Source organism: Toxotes jaculatrix, chromosome 21 (assembly GCF_017976425.1).
Source record: "Toxotes jaculatrix isolate fToxJac2 chromosome 21, fToxJac2.pri, whole genome shotgun sequence".
In the NCBI taxonomy this organism is placed as follows: Eukaryota; Metazoa; Chordata; class Actinopteri; family Toxotidae; genus Toxotes; species Toxotes jaculatrix.
Window position 1 is genome coordinate 4314267 of NC_054414.1, and position 17606 is coordinate 4331872.

At 44.5% G+C, this 17606-nt stretch overlaps 1 protein-coding gene across 4 annotated transcripts in view; it reads right to left on the reverse strand.

Moving 5' to 3' along the window:
• Positions 1 to 327: 327 nt before the first annotated feature.
• wu:fj29h11 (protein NO VEIN) overlaps positions 328 to 17606 on the reverse strand; it is a 30541-nt gene continuing 13262 nt past the window's right edge. For all 4 annotated transcript variants that reach the window (XM_041066792.1, XM_041066790.1, XM_041066794.1 and 1 more), the window contains exons 20-47: positions 17403 to 17580; positions 17065 to 17242; positions 16681 to 16807; positions 16428 to 16547; positions 15714 to 15864; positions 15511 to 15623; positions 15209 to 15359; positions 14788 to 15036; positions 14277 to 14489; positions 12293 to 12474; positions 11983 to 12166; positions 11024 to 11166; positions 9931 to 10112; positions 8458 to 8717; positions 8095 to 8329; positions 7825 to 8008; positions 7506 to 7632; positions 7248 to 7334; positions 6926 to 7111; positions 6502 to 6785; positions 5798 to 5961; positions 5050 to 5134; positions 4064 to 4178; positions 2202 to 2333; positions 1823 to 2089; positions 1537 to 1669; positions 1232 to 1394; positions 328 to 1148 (exon numbers count right to left, since the gene is read on the reverse strand). In XM_041066792.1, coding sequence (XP_040922726.1) covers positions 735 to 1148; positions 1232 to 1394; positions 1537 to 1669; positions 1823 to 2089; positions 2202 to 2333; positions 4064 to 4178; positions 5050 to 5134; positions 5798 to 5961; positions 6502 to 6785; positions 6926 to 7111; positions 7248 to 7334; positions 7506 to 7632; positions 7825 to 8008; positions 8095 to 8329; positions 8458 to 8717; positions 9931 to 10112; positions 11024 to 11166; positions 11983 to 12166; positions 12293 to 12474; positions 14277 to 14489; positions 14788 to 15036; positions 15209 to 15359; positions 15511 to 15623; positions 15714 to 15864; positions 16428 to 16547; positions 16681 to 16807; positions 17065 to 17242; positions 17403 to 17580 — 5007 coding nt within the window. In that variant the 3' untranslated portion in view covers positions 328 to 734. The remainder of the gene's footprint in view (positions 1149 to 1231; positions 1395 to 1536; positions 1670 to 1822; positions 2090 to 2201; positions 2334 to 4063; positions 4179 to 5049; positions 5135 to 5797; positions 5962 to 6501; positions 6786 to 6925; positions 7112 to 7247; positions 7335 to 7505; positions 7633 to 7824; positions 8009 to 8094; positions 8330 to 8457; positions 8718 to 9930; positions 10113 to 11023; positions 11167 to 11982; positions 12167 to 12292; positions 12475 to 14276; positions 14490 to 14787; positions 15037 to 15208; positions 15360 to 15510; positions 15624 to 15713; positions 15865 to 16427; positions 16548 to 16680; positions 16808 to 17064; positions 17243 to 17402; positions 17581 to 17606) is intronic.

Below are 17606 nucleotides of genomic sequence, written 5' to 3' on the forward strand. Positions count from 1 at the left end.
AGCGGAGGAGCTCTGCGAGCATCATATAGATGTGTTGTGCGTCTGCACTATCAACGTACAGCCTGTTCACAGTGACAGTGTAATTACCAGGAATGATGGGAGCCTGTGAGGGACCTGTCCATTCAGCTGCGCTTCCACTTGATTTAACTTAACCCGCAGCTGTAACCACTTCATCTATCAGTCAGGTTAAGGTGTCAGAACCCCTCGTTACTAAAGATGTAATACAACCATCTGTAAGCTTATTTAAGGATTGAAAAGCGGCTGTGTGTGTGTGTGTGTCTGTTCACATCGCAGCACTGTGAGTCAGCCTCACTCAGAGTCATTGGGTCCACAGAAACAGATTTTATTTCAAAGGAATGCTGGAGTAAAGGTGAGGTAGGGGGAATAAAAAAGGGTTAAAAACATTCAGAATGTGCACTGGCCACTTTAAAATAGTACATAGACTAGAAAACACACACCTGTGTGCGGCGTGTTGGCAATAAAAATAACATTTTGGTCAGACGATTGAAAAAGGAATATTTAAAATTTGTCTTTTGCTCACGAACAGGCAAAGAACATACAGTAGGTAACATCACGGGCACAATTAAAAGAATTAAATTCAAAGAACTAAAATCAGTGCAATTAGGATAAACTTAAAAAGGCACATAAAACACTTAGAATAAACGTTAGGTGCCTGTCGTTGTGATGTGAGTTATAGTGCAAACATCTTCACACTTATACAAACTTATACAAACTTATACAAACAGATAAAGTGCCAGGGTTTTGGTGTGAAGATGCTGAGCAAGGTTCCTAATGCGGCACAGGCGAACATTCAGGGCATCTCCCGCGCTGTACACTCTGTAAATGTGGAAGTGCTCTTTCTCTTTCAGTGCGAAGTCCAGCTCGTTGGCAGAGAGGTGAATGAACGACTTATCTTTCTTCACGGTCGACTTCACTTCCACGTACACCACGTGTTGCCCTCCCGCGTGTCCGAAAGTGAGCCTGAAGTCGTACGGCTGGCCGCTCTCTCCGCTCTGGTTGCACCACAGGACGTGCGCAGGCCGTCCAGGCTCGCTGCTGTCCCTCCACTGGCACAGGAAGGAGTTGACCAGCTGCTCTCCCCACTCACCGATCGTTGCCACGTCCATCTCTTCGTCGGATAACACCACCTGCGAAAGAGTAGCACGGTTTAGAAAAGCGTGCCAACACCCAACCGCCGGGAAAAACCGCCACATGCAGTGAGTGTACTGACGGTGGTGGGTCGCTGGCAGGTGAGCTCCATGTCCTCCAGAGTGACCTGTGGAGGCTGGACTTTGTGGCAGAAGGAGAAGTCCAGGTTCAGAGGAGGACGAATGTCCGCAGTGCCTGCAGTCCCCTGAAACGTCCCGGAAAGAACCACGGCATCAGGGACGATGCTGACAGAGACAAAGGAAGAGTAGAGAGGAAAGGGAGAAAGAGCAGGTGGAGAGCATTGGGATTATAAATTCAGTAAAAATCAACATTAGTTTTCTACATGAATATTTCAGATACTGTGAGGACGAGGTAGGAGAAGCCTACAGGCTGTTTGGAGCGAGCTGGTCGCTGACTGTCTCAGCAGGCTGTCCAGATGGAGGACTCTGTGCTGCTCTGGGAGCTGTGAGGCTTTCCTCTCCATTCCCCGACTCAGTGGTCTCACTCTGTTGACGGCGCTCTGTTAGTGACAGACAAGACCAGATGGAAGAATGGAGCGTTTTTTTTTTAGGATGTGTTGCACATGGAGAATCAGTGGATAATGCATCAGGCTGTAAACCAGTACAAGCACAACCAATGGCAGTAGGAGACAGAAGTTTGTTGAATGTGTAACCTGGAGGTTGTGGTGTGGCGCTGATGTCGGTGGTCCCAGCAGCAGGGTTAAGCTGGACTGGATGGCTGAGGACTCTCTGGTCTGGAGGCCTGCTGCTGCTGCTGCTGCTCTTGAGGGGCTGGTTTCCTTCACAGCTGCTGGGACTCTTTGGGATGATGCGGCCGGCTTCTCTGGGCACGACTTCTTTCTCTGGGTCCCTGTCTTTAGGCGCAGCAGGAGGCGGCCACATCTTCATAACGGCCTCTACTACGCCTCCATCTGCCTGGCCTGTGGCCACACGGAGATTGTGGGAGAAATGGGAAATGTGGTCATCGACTGTGACGAAATTATGACACTAAAACAGTTTTTTTCCTCTACTCTGAACAGCTGTAGAAAGTACCTGCACGACTGCCTCCTGTGTTCAGTATAGATGCTCGAGGAGGCCAGCAAACCAGCGTCTCCTCGCCATCCGCCTGTGCAGGGCGAGAGGGCTCCTCTTGGGAGGCGCTGGAGGAGTAAGTCCTTGATAGCACTGAAGAACAACATTTTCAAGAGTTAAAAACCAATGAGGAGGAAGAAAGGACGGGATAAAAGCTGTGAAACAGCAATCACATATCGGCCTGTTTCAGTGCTGTTATGCCATAAAAAACAGATTTTGTGATGAAAAAGTCTGTGGATCATATTAATCCTTGTAGGTGTGTGTGTGTGTGTGCACGCGCTCTTTGCTGCAGTGAGGGATCTGCTCCTCTCGCTCTTTGAGCCCTGGCAACAGCTGCTCTTTTATGTTGCCACACACAACAGTGAACAAACCCAAATTAGCATATGTGAGAAACCCACCAGTTATCCTTTCTGTGTGTGTGTGTGTGTATGAGTGTGTGTGTGTGTGTGTGCGTGTGCGTTGAAGAAGTGTGTTGGTGCAGGGCTGAGACTGAGAAGAAAAACACTCGGAATATTATGAAATGATAATGGAAATCGGGACAAGTGTCACAGAGAGAACGGGAGAAACTGCAGATGTGAGATGTCACTTTCACAGAGGCTCGGAGAAAAAGCTGCACCGTCTTGTTAGAATTCATCTCATGCTCCAGTTACAGCTCCGAGTTACACGCTGATGTTCTGCATCAAACCGATGCGTGAGTCTTTCACACATTCATTTTTCAGGGTTAGTTCTGTACACGTTAACAATGGTGTGGACACTGCCTTAGTTCATCTCAATTATTTTCTGACTTCTCTCCCCTGTGGCTCTCAGGCCTGTGGTTCCAACTGAAGACATTAATATTTAAAAACTCACAGATGCATAGTTTCATTTAAAAAAAAAAAAAAAAAAAAAAAGGCTACATACTTTCTTAAAACTGCTGGGTACTGTAGTTTTCAGAAAATTTGGGGATGTTTTGTTGGGGACTATTTTTAGTTGTGGATTCTAACAACTAACAATGAAATGTTCTTATTAACGGGGATTTCCTGTGTGCCATAGAGCTCCATTGTTGTCCAAAACCTATAAAAAAAAAAAACTCATCAGTGAGCCACGCACTGGCTGACATGTTCCTTCATTAAAAGGAACAGACATACTGTGGTTTATTTAAACACAATCCCACACACACACACACACACACAATGTTCTGCTGCTGGAAATATTCACTACAGCACCAAATATGGATTGATCCACCACTGAAAATAGTCCCCGCTCCACGCACAGTTTCTTCCTGTTCGAGTAGTGTTTGCTTAAAACTACAGTGTCCAGCTGATTTAGGAAATTACTGAGGCTGTAGCAGAAAAACCCCCTGAATGTACTGAACTGAGCAGGGGCGAAGCACAACCAGAGATATCATCGTTTCAATCCATGCATTCTTCCTCCTTGGCAGCACATGGCGCCCGCATTACCCATAACGTAACCTGACTGCTGAGAGTTTGGTTGGAGGTTCAGGTGCCTTATGCTAGTAGTAGCTAATGTAGCCTCTACTCTGCAGCAGAGATGAGGCACAGGCTACAGAGGAATGGTAACCTCACTTCTTTCTAACTCCACACCTCCAGATTTTGTTTTATCTTCAAATTCGTAGTCTTCAGACCCGACAATGACTCAAGTGACATCACTTGAGGCAGTTTATCAGACTTCACACAGCTCCCTCTAGAGCGAAAAAAGGTTTTCACATTCGCAGTTATGCCCCTCAGCACCTATAAACAGACTTTGATGTGGAAAGTTTGTCTTTAAGTGCAGTGTTGCCTAGTTTTTTTGGAAACTTTGACAGTGTACAATGTCCTCTGTACCTCTCTCCAGGTTAATCTCTGGTTTGGGGGGCTCTGGGACCTCCCACTGCTCCTCCTCACTGGGCAGCTCTCTGATGTCCTCTTTACGCAGCAGTGTCCTCAGAGCTCCTGCGTCCTGTGGACACAGAGGTAATGACTGTGGTGACTTGTTTTGTAGTAATGATTTTATTCATGATTTCCAAGAACAGCTGAATTCCATTATTCACTTAACTCACGCTGGAAGAACTGTGAGGTTAGCTTCTTGTCCTACACTCACAGCGCTCCTCTATCACTGAACAGAAACATTGCTGGCTTTCATATATTAAATAGAATTACATTACAGACACCCAGGATAAACACACAAGACTGAGCTAAGAAAGATTTTGTCTGTGGAAGTGTGAGTGTTCAGTGTTTCTTTCCAGAAAGAACTACATAATAAGATTAGAGCTGAGCAGATTTGGGGTTTCTCCTTTCACAGTGGCAGATGTTCTTGTTAAAATGTTGATGGCCTAATTAGCATGTACTGCCAGTGACTGTTTGATCGATTCCCTGGAATAATATAAAAGTTTAAGTAACAAGTGGCTGCAATAAATCGAGAGGCAGATCTGTACGTGGTTTTCACTGAGCGTCTGTCTGACTCCAGTGTATCAAACATGCAACACGGCCCCAACAACAACAACGAAAAGCACAGACACACACAAGCTAGGAAATTCAACAGAGAGAGATCAGAGTTGAGGCCTGAGTGTAGCTTTGTTAACCTCGGACTTCTCAGAGTCTGGTCCACAGAGATGAGAACTAGTTGCCGTGTAATGCAAACGTGACTCCCTCCAGGGAAACAGCCTATTAGTTCTAGCTACGGTCAGCTCTGCGTCTTGACCGGCGTGTGTGTTTGAGCGTGTGGCAGAAAAGATAGAGGAGCACGGGATGAAAGACCCTGAGCAAGCAGTGACCCTTCTCACTGGATATGGATTAGTGATCGGTGCTCGAAGGCATCATGTATCACGTACACTGAGCGAGGTTATCAGGGTGCTCAAGAAATGCGTCAGAACTGTCCTGTGGCTGCTCTCTGTGCAGAACAGTTTCGCCAGCTCCCTGAAACACACACACACACAGGTACAAGGTATTGCAAGATAACCTGAAAGATTGGATTTTACCACAATGATTATTGTTATAATATAGATTATTGATACCTTAACTCAGGCCATTCATTACTAATTTGAAATGAGACCTACAGAAAACTAATTACGAGGCCTGCCGTGAGTAAATGAATGTAACCTAAGAGAAAAATCGAATTAATGTGGATGGGTCACATCTGGCAGATACCCATTCCACCTCATTACGTCAGCTTTGATATTTCTGCCATGCCATATTGGGATCAGCATTCCTCTTCACATTTTTTTGATACTACTGCTATTAGGATGATAAAACAACACTTGTTTCAACACCTTACTTAGTTCCTCAGTTGCCAAATATTAAATATGGTCTAAGCAGTTGTGTAAGAATTTTACAGAATAGAATTTGCTAAATTTGGCAGTAGTTTAAGACTAGACATTCAATGTCAGCCTTCAGTACCTGACAGTCTGATACTCTGTGCTATAAACATACCAAAACCTGAACATGTGTTCCCAATGAACTTTTCTTTTTTGAAATTTTGAGATTTTATGAAAGTTAAAAAGATGCAGATGATGAAAATAACAGTTAGGAATCAGTTTCAGAACAGAAGTAAGTGTTGGTTCTTTTCCATCACACACAGACCTGCAGATTTCCAGCTTGGACGAGAGGTGATCCTTCTGGATGTAGAGCTCCTTCTCATCCTTCAGCAGACAGATGACATCCTGCACCTCCACCACAGGTTTGTCACTGCCTGCAACATCCAGGTGCTCAACATCCAGGTGGTAGCGAATGTACAGCTTACCCACCTGTAAACAAACAGACAGCAACTTCAATTGTACATACAGTAGGTTCCAGGTGACATTACGTGCCAAGACTCCAGATGTATGTACTATCATCTGTATTCTGTTACATAGAAACAAAAAAGAAGAGTGTCACATTATCATTTCTTCTCTGAGCTCAGTGATCTCTGTCAAATCCACCACTGAACTGCACCTACTGAGCTTTTCTTCACTTGCAGACTGCATGTGGACAGTAGTCCCAAGGCGCTGGCTGCATGATGAGCTCCTGCCTAAGCACATCAGCTGCTAATTACACACAAAGTGCAAATCGAATGACAGGCTGAGTGCAAATTTGCCCTGAGCTTTCATGTTAGTAAATCTGACTCCTGACAGATCAACAGGGACAGAGAATGAAAAGGTAAATAGCTAAGAGACAGTTCCTGCTGCTGATAACGATAAATATTTCCTTTAGGTAGAAATATTCTCCCTCAGTAAAGTCTCACTCCAAGTTAGTAAAGCATCCAAATAGGGAACTAGCCCCAGGTTACAAACAACTGATCTTCTGACCTGTCCAAAGTAAAGACGCCTGATTTTGTCCCCTATGTTGCTGTCGATCAGGTCTGAGTAGACGTCAGCCAGTTCCTCGTGGTGGTAGAGGAACCTCTGGATGTAGGGGATGACAGAGCGCACCATGGCCTGCATGGACGGACAGGGCCTCAGGTTCTCAGTCTGAGGCTCAGTCTTGACACACTGGGACAGCAGACGAATACCGCAGATTTCCAGAAACAAAGATCGGTCCCCCTCGTTGAAGGCAGGTACAGCGTTAGCTCGTTCCCCTGGGGCTGTGTGGCCTGGCAGGAAATTATACACAAGCAGTAATAATCACAATCACCATTTTAACCTGGTTATTGGCTATTGGGTATAATCAGATGGAATCAAGTGATAATCTACAACTGACAACTACATAAAGAAAAAAGCAGCAGCAGTATACCATAGTTCCCACTCTTGTTCTTGGGAGCACCCTTCTTCTCTGCTGGTGGCAGGTTGAGCAGGCAGACCTGCTTGTGAGGTTTAAAGATCTTCTCCAGCTCTTTGTTGTCAGCGATCATGGGTCTGTGTGCCAGACTCACCCAGTTGTTATCTTTGGTGGGGAAGACCCTCTTATCCGAGACCATACCTGAACACGAGGCAAAAGCGATAAGCCAGAGTCAGTTGTTTTGTGGCGCACTAACAGGTGGTGGATGATGCTTCTTTGTGGAAAATATCTCTGAAGTAAATTGTGTTTGTAACATCAATGTGTACGTTCTACTCACCTTTCAAAGTGGAGCAGTAAGCGTGTTTCAGTTCGTACTGAGGGGTGCTTTCCTGTTCTCCAGACAACTGAATTTTACACTTTTGAGCTGTTGAAGATATAAAGATATTATATTATATTTTGTCTAAAGTCAGGGACAGAGGGACAGTTTATTATAACACAAAGCTAGTCAAGAGGAAAAATTCAACAGTTGTTGAGAGAAATAAGGAGCTGCAGGCAGATGGGACATGAAGGGTAAGAAAATGTGCAATGTCCTTACCGAGCCTGGCAAAGAGCACCGATACATCCTGTAGCACTTCAGAAGTTGGCATGGGAGATGAGGAACAGATCAGTTCCAACAAACCCACATACTGGTTCATGTTGGGGCTGTGATCCACATTCAGCATCTATACATAGGACATATAATCACAGAAGCATGCACAGTGCACATTAGCAACAGTGTAGTTTGGTCAACAATCTTTTTATACATGTGGAAAATTATTTATTTAGTTGAGCTAACAGCTAACACTTTGAATTGTTTGAGCTAACAGCAACAGAGGCACAGACTGTTTTGGAAAAACAGTAACGGAGCAGCGTACTCTGGTGAAGAACTCCCTCATGCCTTCCAGTTGGCTGTAGAAGGGAGCCAGGACTTTGGGCTCCTGAATGGAGCTGTCTGGTCCGTGAGTCAGCTGTCTGTAGCGTTGGAACATGTTCGTCGTATCGCTCCAGCACACCTCCTTCAGGTGGTAGAAGCGTCCTGAACACCAGTCGTTAGAACGCCTGGGGGAAGAAACGTTTTACTTACAGCCTCATGAATATAAAATCTGACTCTTAACCTGAAAAATTCTGTACAGCTGACAATGTACCTGTACTCTATGAATACAGCTGGGGTATGCTGGAACAGCTCCTTCAGGACACTGTGGGAACAGTGTGTCTGCAGATAGGTGTATACGCTGTGGATGTGCTGAACTGTGGTGGTGAAACTGGCCCCCTCTGACTCGTCCTCAGGTGTTCTCTGCTCCTGGTTGTCTTTCTCTGGTTTGACACACCACTCCTTCAGGTAGTTAATCAGAACTTCCACTGAGATGCTTTGTCTCATTCCTAAAGGAGGGGAAAAGACAGTGACAGACCGCCTGTTATGTAAATGACTCAAAATAAGCTGAGGTAAATATAGGATGACTAATAATTAAAGCTAACAGAGATCTCTACCATAGTAGTCACATTTTTACCTAGAGCTCTGCTGAACTCGCTGGGATCTATGTCCACATAATAGACATGAGTTCCCAGCAGGCTGATGATCTCAGGTGAGGTCAGGTAGACCGAGCTGGGACACAGGTACTTTCTCTCTCGCTGGTCCCCTTCCAGCAGGCGATAGGCCGGCAGCCATTCAAGACGACACAGGGAGTGATAGAAGGAGGACTTGGCTCTGCAATTTGGCCGTCCGTCGCTGTCAATCACCTGGGCGGTGAGGTACTGAGAGTAGCGGTGTCTGAAAGAATGAGAAAGGTTGTGGTCGATAACGGTTGGAGAGATTTTCAAACTCCCTCTGCATAGGGATGTGACAGAGTAACAGAATAGATGCTACCACACAATGGCCACTTCTTTGACGACATGCAGTTAATGCACCACATAACTTCAGAGATCCTATGATTAATATGCATCTTCAGCTGTAGCTCAGTGATCTCGATGTCACTCAGCAAAGTGGCAGGACTGTGCGACCTACTTTCCCCCGCAGAATATCCAGCGCTCGGCAGCACTGCACATGCTTAATGAGTGAAATGCACTGAGAAGTTCTGATCTACGATCGAAGAAAAACCTACTCATGTCAAACTGACCAGTGAACGCTCCACGTGTGCCTACAGCGCCATAATTTCCATTTGCCGTGTGATAGACAGGCAACCCAATTCATTGTTTCACTGCCTTTGATCTAATGTATTATCATGTAAATAAGAGTAGGTATTCAAATAACGTGTATAGATTTTGTTTGTTACAGTGCAAGGTAACACTGTTGTTGAATGCAGATTATTTCTCCCCTCGAGACCTACGTATGTCACTTTAAGTCATTACTTGCTTAAGCACCTGGAGCTTCACTACAGATTTCTTCCAACCAAGTTTACATCTCATTAAATTAATCTAATGACACGTTGGAGAACATCCCGTAATGATTTCCTGCCCTGTTTTAGGCACTAAACAGCCAAACAGTCAGCCTTTAACTCCTACACTCCTATAAGGCAGTGTGCACTGTTCACCAGTATGAGTTTCTGACCTCAATGCCTGAGCTGCTGTCCTCTACTCGAACACATCTGTAACAGTAACTCACGAGGTGAGGCAGTGCTTAGAGCAACTAAATCCAGATTATTAATCCCCAGACTGACCTCTCTTGCGATGTCAAACCCAAATAAAAGGATTGTGTGCCACTGCTTTTCTCTCAGGGGAAAAAAATAACATTTAATGGTCAAACAATGTCTCCACTTTATCCCCAGTAATCACTTAATGGCCACAGTAGAAATGATGGGAATTACTTCCTGACCCTGGCTAAACCCAGTGCCAATAACCAAGCCATAATCTCTAACCATTTATTTTCCAAAACAGACAACATGTGGATGCACCTGCTCCTCAAATGGGACAATGTCCACTGGACAGAACACAACACAGGAGGGGAAATATGTAAGTGAGTTTGTGACAATGAATGTATGTGTTACCCGGTGTCCCAGTTGGTCTCCAGCAGGTTCAGCAAGGCCATTCTCTGCTGCAGGAGGACGGAGCCAGGCAGCTGGGCTGTGGCCAGAGCTTCAAACTCCTCACAGGGGTAGTCTTCAAGCACACTGCTCTCCCCAGGGTTTTGGTGCCACTTTGTGCTTTCAGCTGACCAGGGACTGGAGGCCTGGAGGAGGAGGAGGAGGGGAGAAAGACAGAAAAGAGTAAGGATTTAAAATTTCTACACAGATTTCTTTCTTTCTTGCAAATTTTTGCCAAATTTGTTACAACTCAATTCTCCCTGGTAAATGTAAGTTATATATCAAAAGCCTCCAACTTGTCCAGGACACTGCTGTGGTTGTCATCATGCATGTACATCCTCGAGCACATGTGCAAGACAGACAAGACGGAGACTCACTCATAGAAAACTCTGCAGGGAACCTTTAAGCACGATAACAATACAAATACTTATCGTGAGTTAAATTTATGACTAAGTCATGCTATGTGATTGTGTGAGAAAATGAGTGACTAATGTGATTTAAAATACAAATGAAATTTCACAGTAAATTCAAAACTATCTCCACCTGACATGCAGTATTTTTAAGTACCATGTTTGTGTACCAGTGTTACGTGAAGGCAGCAGAAGTCACAAAATGATTGATGGTATCATGACAAATCCAAATGCTATCCCTCGTAGCTTTAGCCCAGGCTAAAACGGGCATCAGGAATGTCTGACCTGCGTAGCCTCAGCTCTGTCTGTCCCAGCAGTCACCTGCTTTTTCTGCTCGTCCTCAAAGCAGCTATTGATCTCTCTAGCCCTGGTCGGACTTATAATCGTTAGTATCTTCATCCTTTAATCGCTACCTGATTCATCATGATGAGTCACAGTCAGTTTCTAATGCAAGGGAAGATTCTGTTCTGCCTCGGGTGTCCACGCAACCAGTAAATATTGTGTCCTTACACAACACATCCACAGCCTTGAATCATCTGTGCTCACAGGTGGGGCTGTCACTGCCTTCATCTGGTCTTTCTGTATCTGTCTCTTTACAGTGCGGTTTCTAAAAAGCTGAGGTAACAGTGCAGGGATGTCCTCCTCACCAGTTCTTTAGCAGTGAGCGTTTGTTTCTCTTTGCGGATGATGAGACCGTCTCTGACTCCCAATCTGCTGAACAGCTCTCTCCATCCTGCTACATCACCATCTGTCTGCACATAGCAGGGACTCAGCAAGATCCAATCACAGCCTGGTGGAGGAAAAAGCAGCAGTGGGATGAATGTTTACAGGAGGAAGAACCATTAAGAAATGCTGTATAAGAACTGTGAATCTGGCAGTCAAAAACCAAGTAAGCAGGTAAAGGAGATGAGGAAATCAAACACAGGAAAAAACATTCAAACCAGGTGGAATCAATCAAAGCTCACAGGAAATGTCCTGCAATGCTTTATGGCTGAAAGGTAAACTGTTTCACTGTTTATCCAATACAAACTGAATCAAAGCTTTCAGAGTTCCTGGCAATGGCGGGTGGTGAATAGAGCCAAGGCCTGAGGGGGGTAAAAATCAATGACTCTTCCAAAATATTCTCCCTCATTTGGTGTTTTGATGATGGTGTAGAGAGTGCTGTCTAACACATTAGTCCAAAAGCTCCCATAGGTGTTCAATTGTATGAATCTGGTGACTGCGGAGGCAGCTGCTTTCATTATGTTCGTCCAATTATTTATTCAGGTTTTTCCTTTAATTTTTCACCTGTCTGTACTCAACATTAAAGCCTCAGATCATTATCACAGTTTCCCTAGTTATTAAGCACAATAGCACAGTATGCTCAATAATGTAGAAATACTTTGGCTTAAAATGCTCTAAGTGGTGTTTTTAAATGGGTAGAAGAGCAGAAACACAGTGAAGAGGAAATCAGATTGTGAATTCAGCCCCTCTCTCTTTTTCAAAGTGTAGGTCAAGTTGTTCTGATCTGTTTTCCCTGGCACGCTGTCCACTCCACTACCACTTACCTAACACACACACACACTTAACAGCTGATATTCATCATGAACTGTGGGTTTCACTGTACCGGGCAGTTGCTTTGGCAGGTTCATGTTGCCGTACTCCTCCGAGAAGTGCACCCTGTCCTGTCCTGGGCACAGCAGACCCCTGCTGGTGAGGACAGGTACCGCAATGTCTGAGTAGTCCTGGCTGGAGGAGGAATGCTGCTTGATGAAAAGCAAGTAGCTCACCACCACTGCCTCGGGCTTCGACTGATGACGATCATGACGAGTTGGTGAGGAGCAAAGCAAAGACAGAAACAAAGAAACAGAGAAACTTAGATATAAAACTTTAATTAGCCTTAAATCATTTTTGACCCTGTATATTCAGCATGCTACCTTCCACTTGTTGTTCCGTAGTGAGGGGTAGATGTGCTGCTCCAACAGCTCTTGAGGCTCCAGTTCATGAACTCCGAGTCTTCTAAGCAGCTCTCGAACCTGCTGACTTTCCAGGGGCTCCACACAGCTCAACAGAGAGGGATGAACTACGCTTACGTCCTTGTACAGTGCAGACAGGGATACTGTGAAAAGACAGAGAATTAGAACCGTTAAAAAACTGTGGCCAAATTACCATGTCACCTTCCTGACACAACACACATCTAAATATGTGTACGTGAAAAACTCCAGTGACCTACTTTCTGAGACTGGCATCTGAAAAAGGACGTTTCCCCAATGATCCCTGTACTGCTCAATATTTCATAACACTGTGATTAACTCAGTTGTGTCTCTGAAGCTATCACATGCATCTCTGTCCACTTTTAAGTAGATGAAGTTGATGAGATGATCTTGAAAGTGAGAAGTGAGGTGCCTGCATGGAGCCCAAAGGATACTTAAAGACAATACCCACCCCAGACACAGCCTGTTCACCCTGCTGCCCTCTGGCAAGTGGTACTGAAGTATCCACTGCTGTACCACCTGACTTCAGAGCAGCTTCTTTCCCCAGGCTGCGAGACTACTGACTTCACCCTCCACCACAGAAACTGTTTTATTTTAGGACTTCATCATTTATTTATTCATTTGTGTAACTTTTGTTTTTTTTGTGAGTATCATAAAGGGACTACATTTGTATTTTGATGTGGAGTTGCATAATGATAATTGAATTGAATCTTGAATCGTGAATCTTGCAAAGGGATGGTTCAAGCACCAGCCTGAGTCAAGGCTTCCGTCCCACTAATATCATTCACTGTCAGCTTTCAGATCACTCTTTGTTCTTTGTTTACATGCTGCCTAAACAGAGAATTTGTGAATACTGTTCTCAATCACACAAAGATATTGGAATGCACTGATCTGTAGGAGAACAACAGCACTTATCACGGACTCACCGCTGACCTCTAATAGAAAGTTAATTATAGTACCATACTAGTTACAACAGGACCAAGTGTAAGTGCTGCATAAGAATTCTGAGTCACATACAAAGACAGTAAACCATTTAGACTACACGATTGGTTAAAGCCAGCAAACTGCAGCAGCAGGATGCTTACATCAGAGTGTGAAAATCAATTATTCATGCCTGCCATTCTAAACCTCTGCTTTGGGTACTGTTTGTGAATGTGATGACGCACACCACGGGTGGTGCTCCTCCACTTTTGTGTGTGCATTTTGAGTGGCTGTACGTCTGCTTATTCTTAGAAAGGGGTCAGGTTTGTCATACACCTACTTCGCTGCCCTCAGTGTCTGTGAATGTGCTGACTTCTAACAGAACGGACACAGCTGTTGACGCAGGTCCTTTCACAGGGTTCACAGACTTTGACATATACTCTCTCTATAACTCTATAACTGTCGCCAGAAAAGAAAGTTCTAATCTGCTCACCAGCCTGAAGTACCACGTTTGTTTATCCGAGTGTCTATTTTTATTTAGCTTGTTAAGTAACACATTCATTTTCAGTTTCTGCAAGTGTTTCACTGCCGAGCTTTCTGAGCACAGATTGTGTTACATGTGCACCTCTCACCATCACCAAGGTGTAATATATTTATCTGTTTTTATTTTTCTACATCAGTTTATCACATTTTTAGAAACTGGAAACCTGTGAAACTGTACTGCCCTATATTTGAATTGTTTTTCTTTCTCTATCTGCCATGCTGGTTTGTTGTTGTTGTTGTTGTTGTTGTTGTTGCCATCAGTGATTGAGCACTGTGCAATCAAAAGCCACGTGCACATACAAGGGATACCAAATTAGCATCTGACCTGTAAAATATCCAAGATACTACTGCTACCACAAACTATTTCTGCTGACTCAAATAATATTTTCTGGAATTTAATAAGATGAATAAATAATTGTCATGTGATATAATAGTGGTCGTGTGTATGCTGCAATGAATTTACCTGACTGAGGCTGAGCTTTCTTTTTCTTGGTCTTGGTGTCTTCCATTGGAAAGAACACTCCCTCCTCGCTTAGTGCCACCACACGTCCATCAGCCAGGGGGATTATGGGTAGATCCTTGAGGGTCTGCAAGATGGAGTCTGCCTCTCCGTAGCCATGCTCCAGAGCTCGGAAGTTGCAAACCAGCAGCTTGGCCAGCTGTCGCAGACCACCATCTAGAAACAAGACGCAGGTACGGTGTCTAAAACTTACTGAATAATACATTCAACCTCTTTAAATACCAAATACCAAGAATGTAGCAGTTGAGCCATCAAATGTCCCATCATGATATTTTAACCACTACATACCCAACTGTGTTAATGAGGTAACAGCAAGTATTTCAGCATCACTATACTTCTGTTCTCATTTTACATGGAAACTATTTTTTTTTTTTGAAGTGGCACGAACTGACTATCAATCAAACTTCTTCTCTTTCTCCATGCCCCTCTTCAAACACACTGCGAGTGCACACACCTGTGTGGATGCCTTCCACTCTCATCAGCTCCTTGGCCATGGCTGTGGTTACCGTGGTAACATCTGATCCCCGCAGGTATCGGACTCCCAAGTGAGTGAGCAGAGATGTGGGTGGGGCAGGGCTCAAATCCGAATGGAGATAGGACAGAGACAAATGTCTTTCAAGCTCGTCTCCGCCAATCACCTCGCGGATCACAGCGTCCTGACAGACTGCCACTTGGGACGGCAGCTTGTACACAACCTTACCATCTGGGAGAGAAAGCATGGAGAGGAACATTTACAGGCTTAGATACAGTGTTTTCAATCTCTAGAGTAGCGATACCGAGTTCACAGCACTCTCGAAATATTTAGTCATTTTTGTTGAAGCATGTGTTTTTACACGTGTTTTTCAGGTTTTAAAATTTAACCTTGTGAGTAATACCTGAGCTCAGTGTAGGCAGGAAGGCCTTGCCCTTAAGCAGCTGAATAATCTGCCCAGCAACAGGCTTGAAGAAGTCCAACACCTCGTCAGGTAGGGGGATAAACTGTAGGAACTGGCAGAGGCCCTTCAGCCCCCTGAACTCTGGGTGGTCCTAGAAAGAGAAGCAGGTAGGACACTAGTTAAAAGACAAACAATACATAAGGACATAACATTTCATATTACCCACACAGTCCTGATCAAGAAGATCATTTTTGAGTGTTAAACTTCAGTGAATTTTCTCCAACAATAGAATTTTGTCTTACAGTGAAGACATCCATGGCCTGGAGGAAAAGCTGAGGGATCTCAGATCGAAGCCACTGGTTCCAGGAGCTGTCTCTGTCAACATCTTCACGAGAGGACGGGATGTCAAAGTCACCTGGAGAACAGTGTCAGGGGAGTGTCAGATTCCTTCTTCCTCCAAAAAATCTAGCTGCTTTTGCTCTATAATTTTAAAACCCATTTTCACCTTGGACAATGAAACGAAAGCCAAAACTGCGAAGGGGCAGATAGGCGAACACGGGCTGTTTCTGAGGCTGGCATAGGATGTCACTTCCTGTGTTGTCGCTGATAAGCTGGAAAGCCAGAGCAAGCTCAGTCGACTCAACATCTTCTTTGATCTGAAGGTGAAACAGACCAAAGTCAACACAGATGCAGCAGCATACAAACAGGCTGACGTCTTACAGAAATGGATCCTTGTGCCTGTTAAATAAACATCGTGTCTGTTGAAAAACTGGAGCAACAGAATGACTCAACATATTTTTTCTTCGTGACCTTCATATGTTCTTTTACATAACCAAACTGCAGGTAACAGGCAGCTGCCAGGGAAACCGAGGAAGAAAGTAGCAGGGATTAGAGCAGAATTTCAGACAGACAGATCATCACAACCTGCTGGGTGGTGTTTTTGTGCTAGCGTGTGTGTGTGTGTGTGTGCTTGGCTCTGTTTTGTCATATATTCCTGCTTGGTGTTGGAACTAACACCCTGTCTAACAACTGAGTTTTCACAAAGTCTGGCACGAAGCAGAGAGGGAAATACTTTACACAGAAGCATGTCTGCAAAATACAAAGCAAACAGTGATTTTTTTTTTTTATTGCCCTGGAGGAATGGAATGCAGAAACAGACGTCAACATGTTCTGAAAGTGAAGCAACAGGATGAGACGTGGGGGTAATCGTGTTTATTACCTTCTTGGGCTGCAGTGTAGTTTTGACCACTAGCCAGCGCTCTACGCCCTCTGTGTGCTCCACCTTTAACACATTGTGACTCAGATCTTTTCGGGTCATGGTCACAAGACGCTTCTCACTCTGCAGACAGAGATAAGCAGCAGGTGACAGGAATGTAAAGAAAAAAAAAAAACAGGTGGTTACTCAAGACTTCCTTTAGGTTTGAAAGAATGACTGCAACTATGTGTGTCTGCGTGTTTGAATGTGTGCAAACCTGATTGTAGATGGTAATAGAGCGCAGGCGGTGTAGAAAGAGCAGTAGGGAGGGGTGCACGTCATGAAACAGGTTCCTGGTCTGATGGCTCTCAGAGCGCAGTGGAAGGCAGATCTTAGTGGTCCAGCTAATCAGAGAACAATTGTGTTTACAGATTGGTCTTTTTCACTTGAGACCCTTTGACATGTCATAGTAAGAAAAGCAAAGATGTCAGTAATAAAATAAACTGGCTGAATTCCATTTAGCTGCTTCAGTTTCAGGTTCCTGGTATCGTGCATGCTGGCTCACTGCCACACTGTGATGGCGTACTGAGACACATGAATAGAACACGGCCATTGTTCATATTATTTGTAATGCTTGTGTTTTTCTGATGAGTCCTCAAACCTGGTTTGATTTATGACCCTCAGCTGTGGATCCAGAGGCCTCTCATCTTCAGTCCAGTGGGGGAGGATGTATCCCATGGAGCTGCAGTTCTTGTCAAAGCGTAAGTGGAAGCCATTGGAATGAATCTCAGGACGGTCTGTGACCTTGAACACTGACTTGAAGCCGATGCCCTTTTGCCCTGTGAAGAGTAGCACAATCAGGATCATTAAGAAACCATATTTCTTGACATTTATTTTTTTCAGTACTTATTCCTATTATATTGTTACAGCTGATTATAGTAATAAGACCATTACCAATTTTTAAAACCTGTTTCCAAGGTAACTAATTCAAGCACTTACCAATGTATCCATATTTGCGTTTGCCCTTCGTGCTGTTACCCACATCACAGATGGCCCTGATGTTCTCCTCCTGGAAGCCGATCTCGTTGTTGAGAACAGTGATGCAGTCTTTCTCCACCACAAAGGCCAGCGTTGGAACCACACCGGCTTCAGATGGGTAACTGTTGTCATCGGCATTCTGAAAGATGGAAAACAAAGACGTTA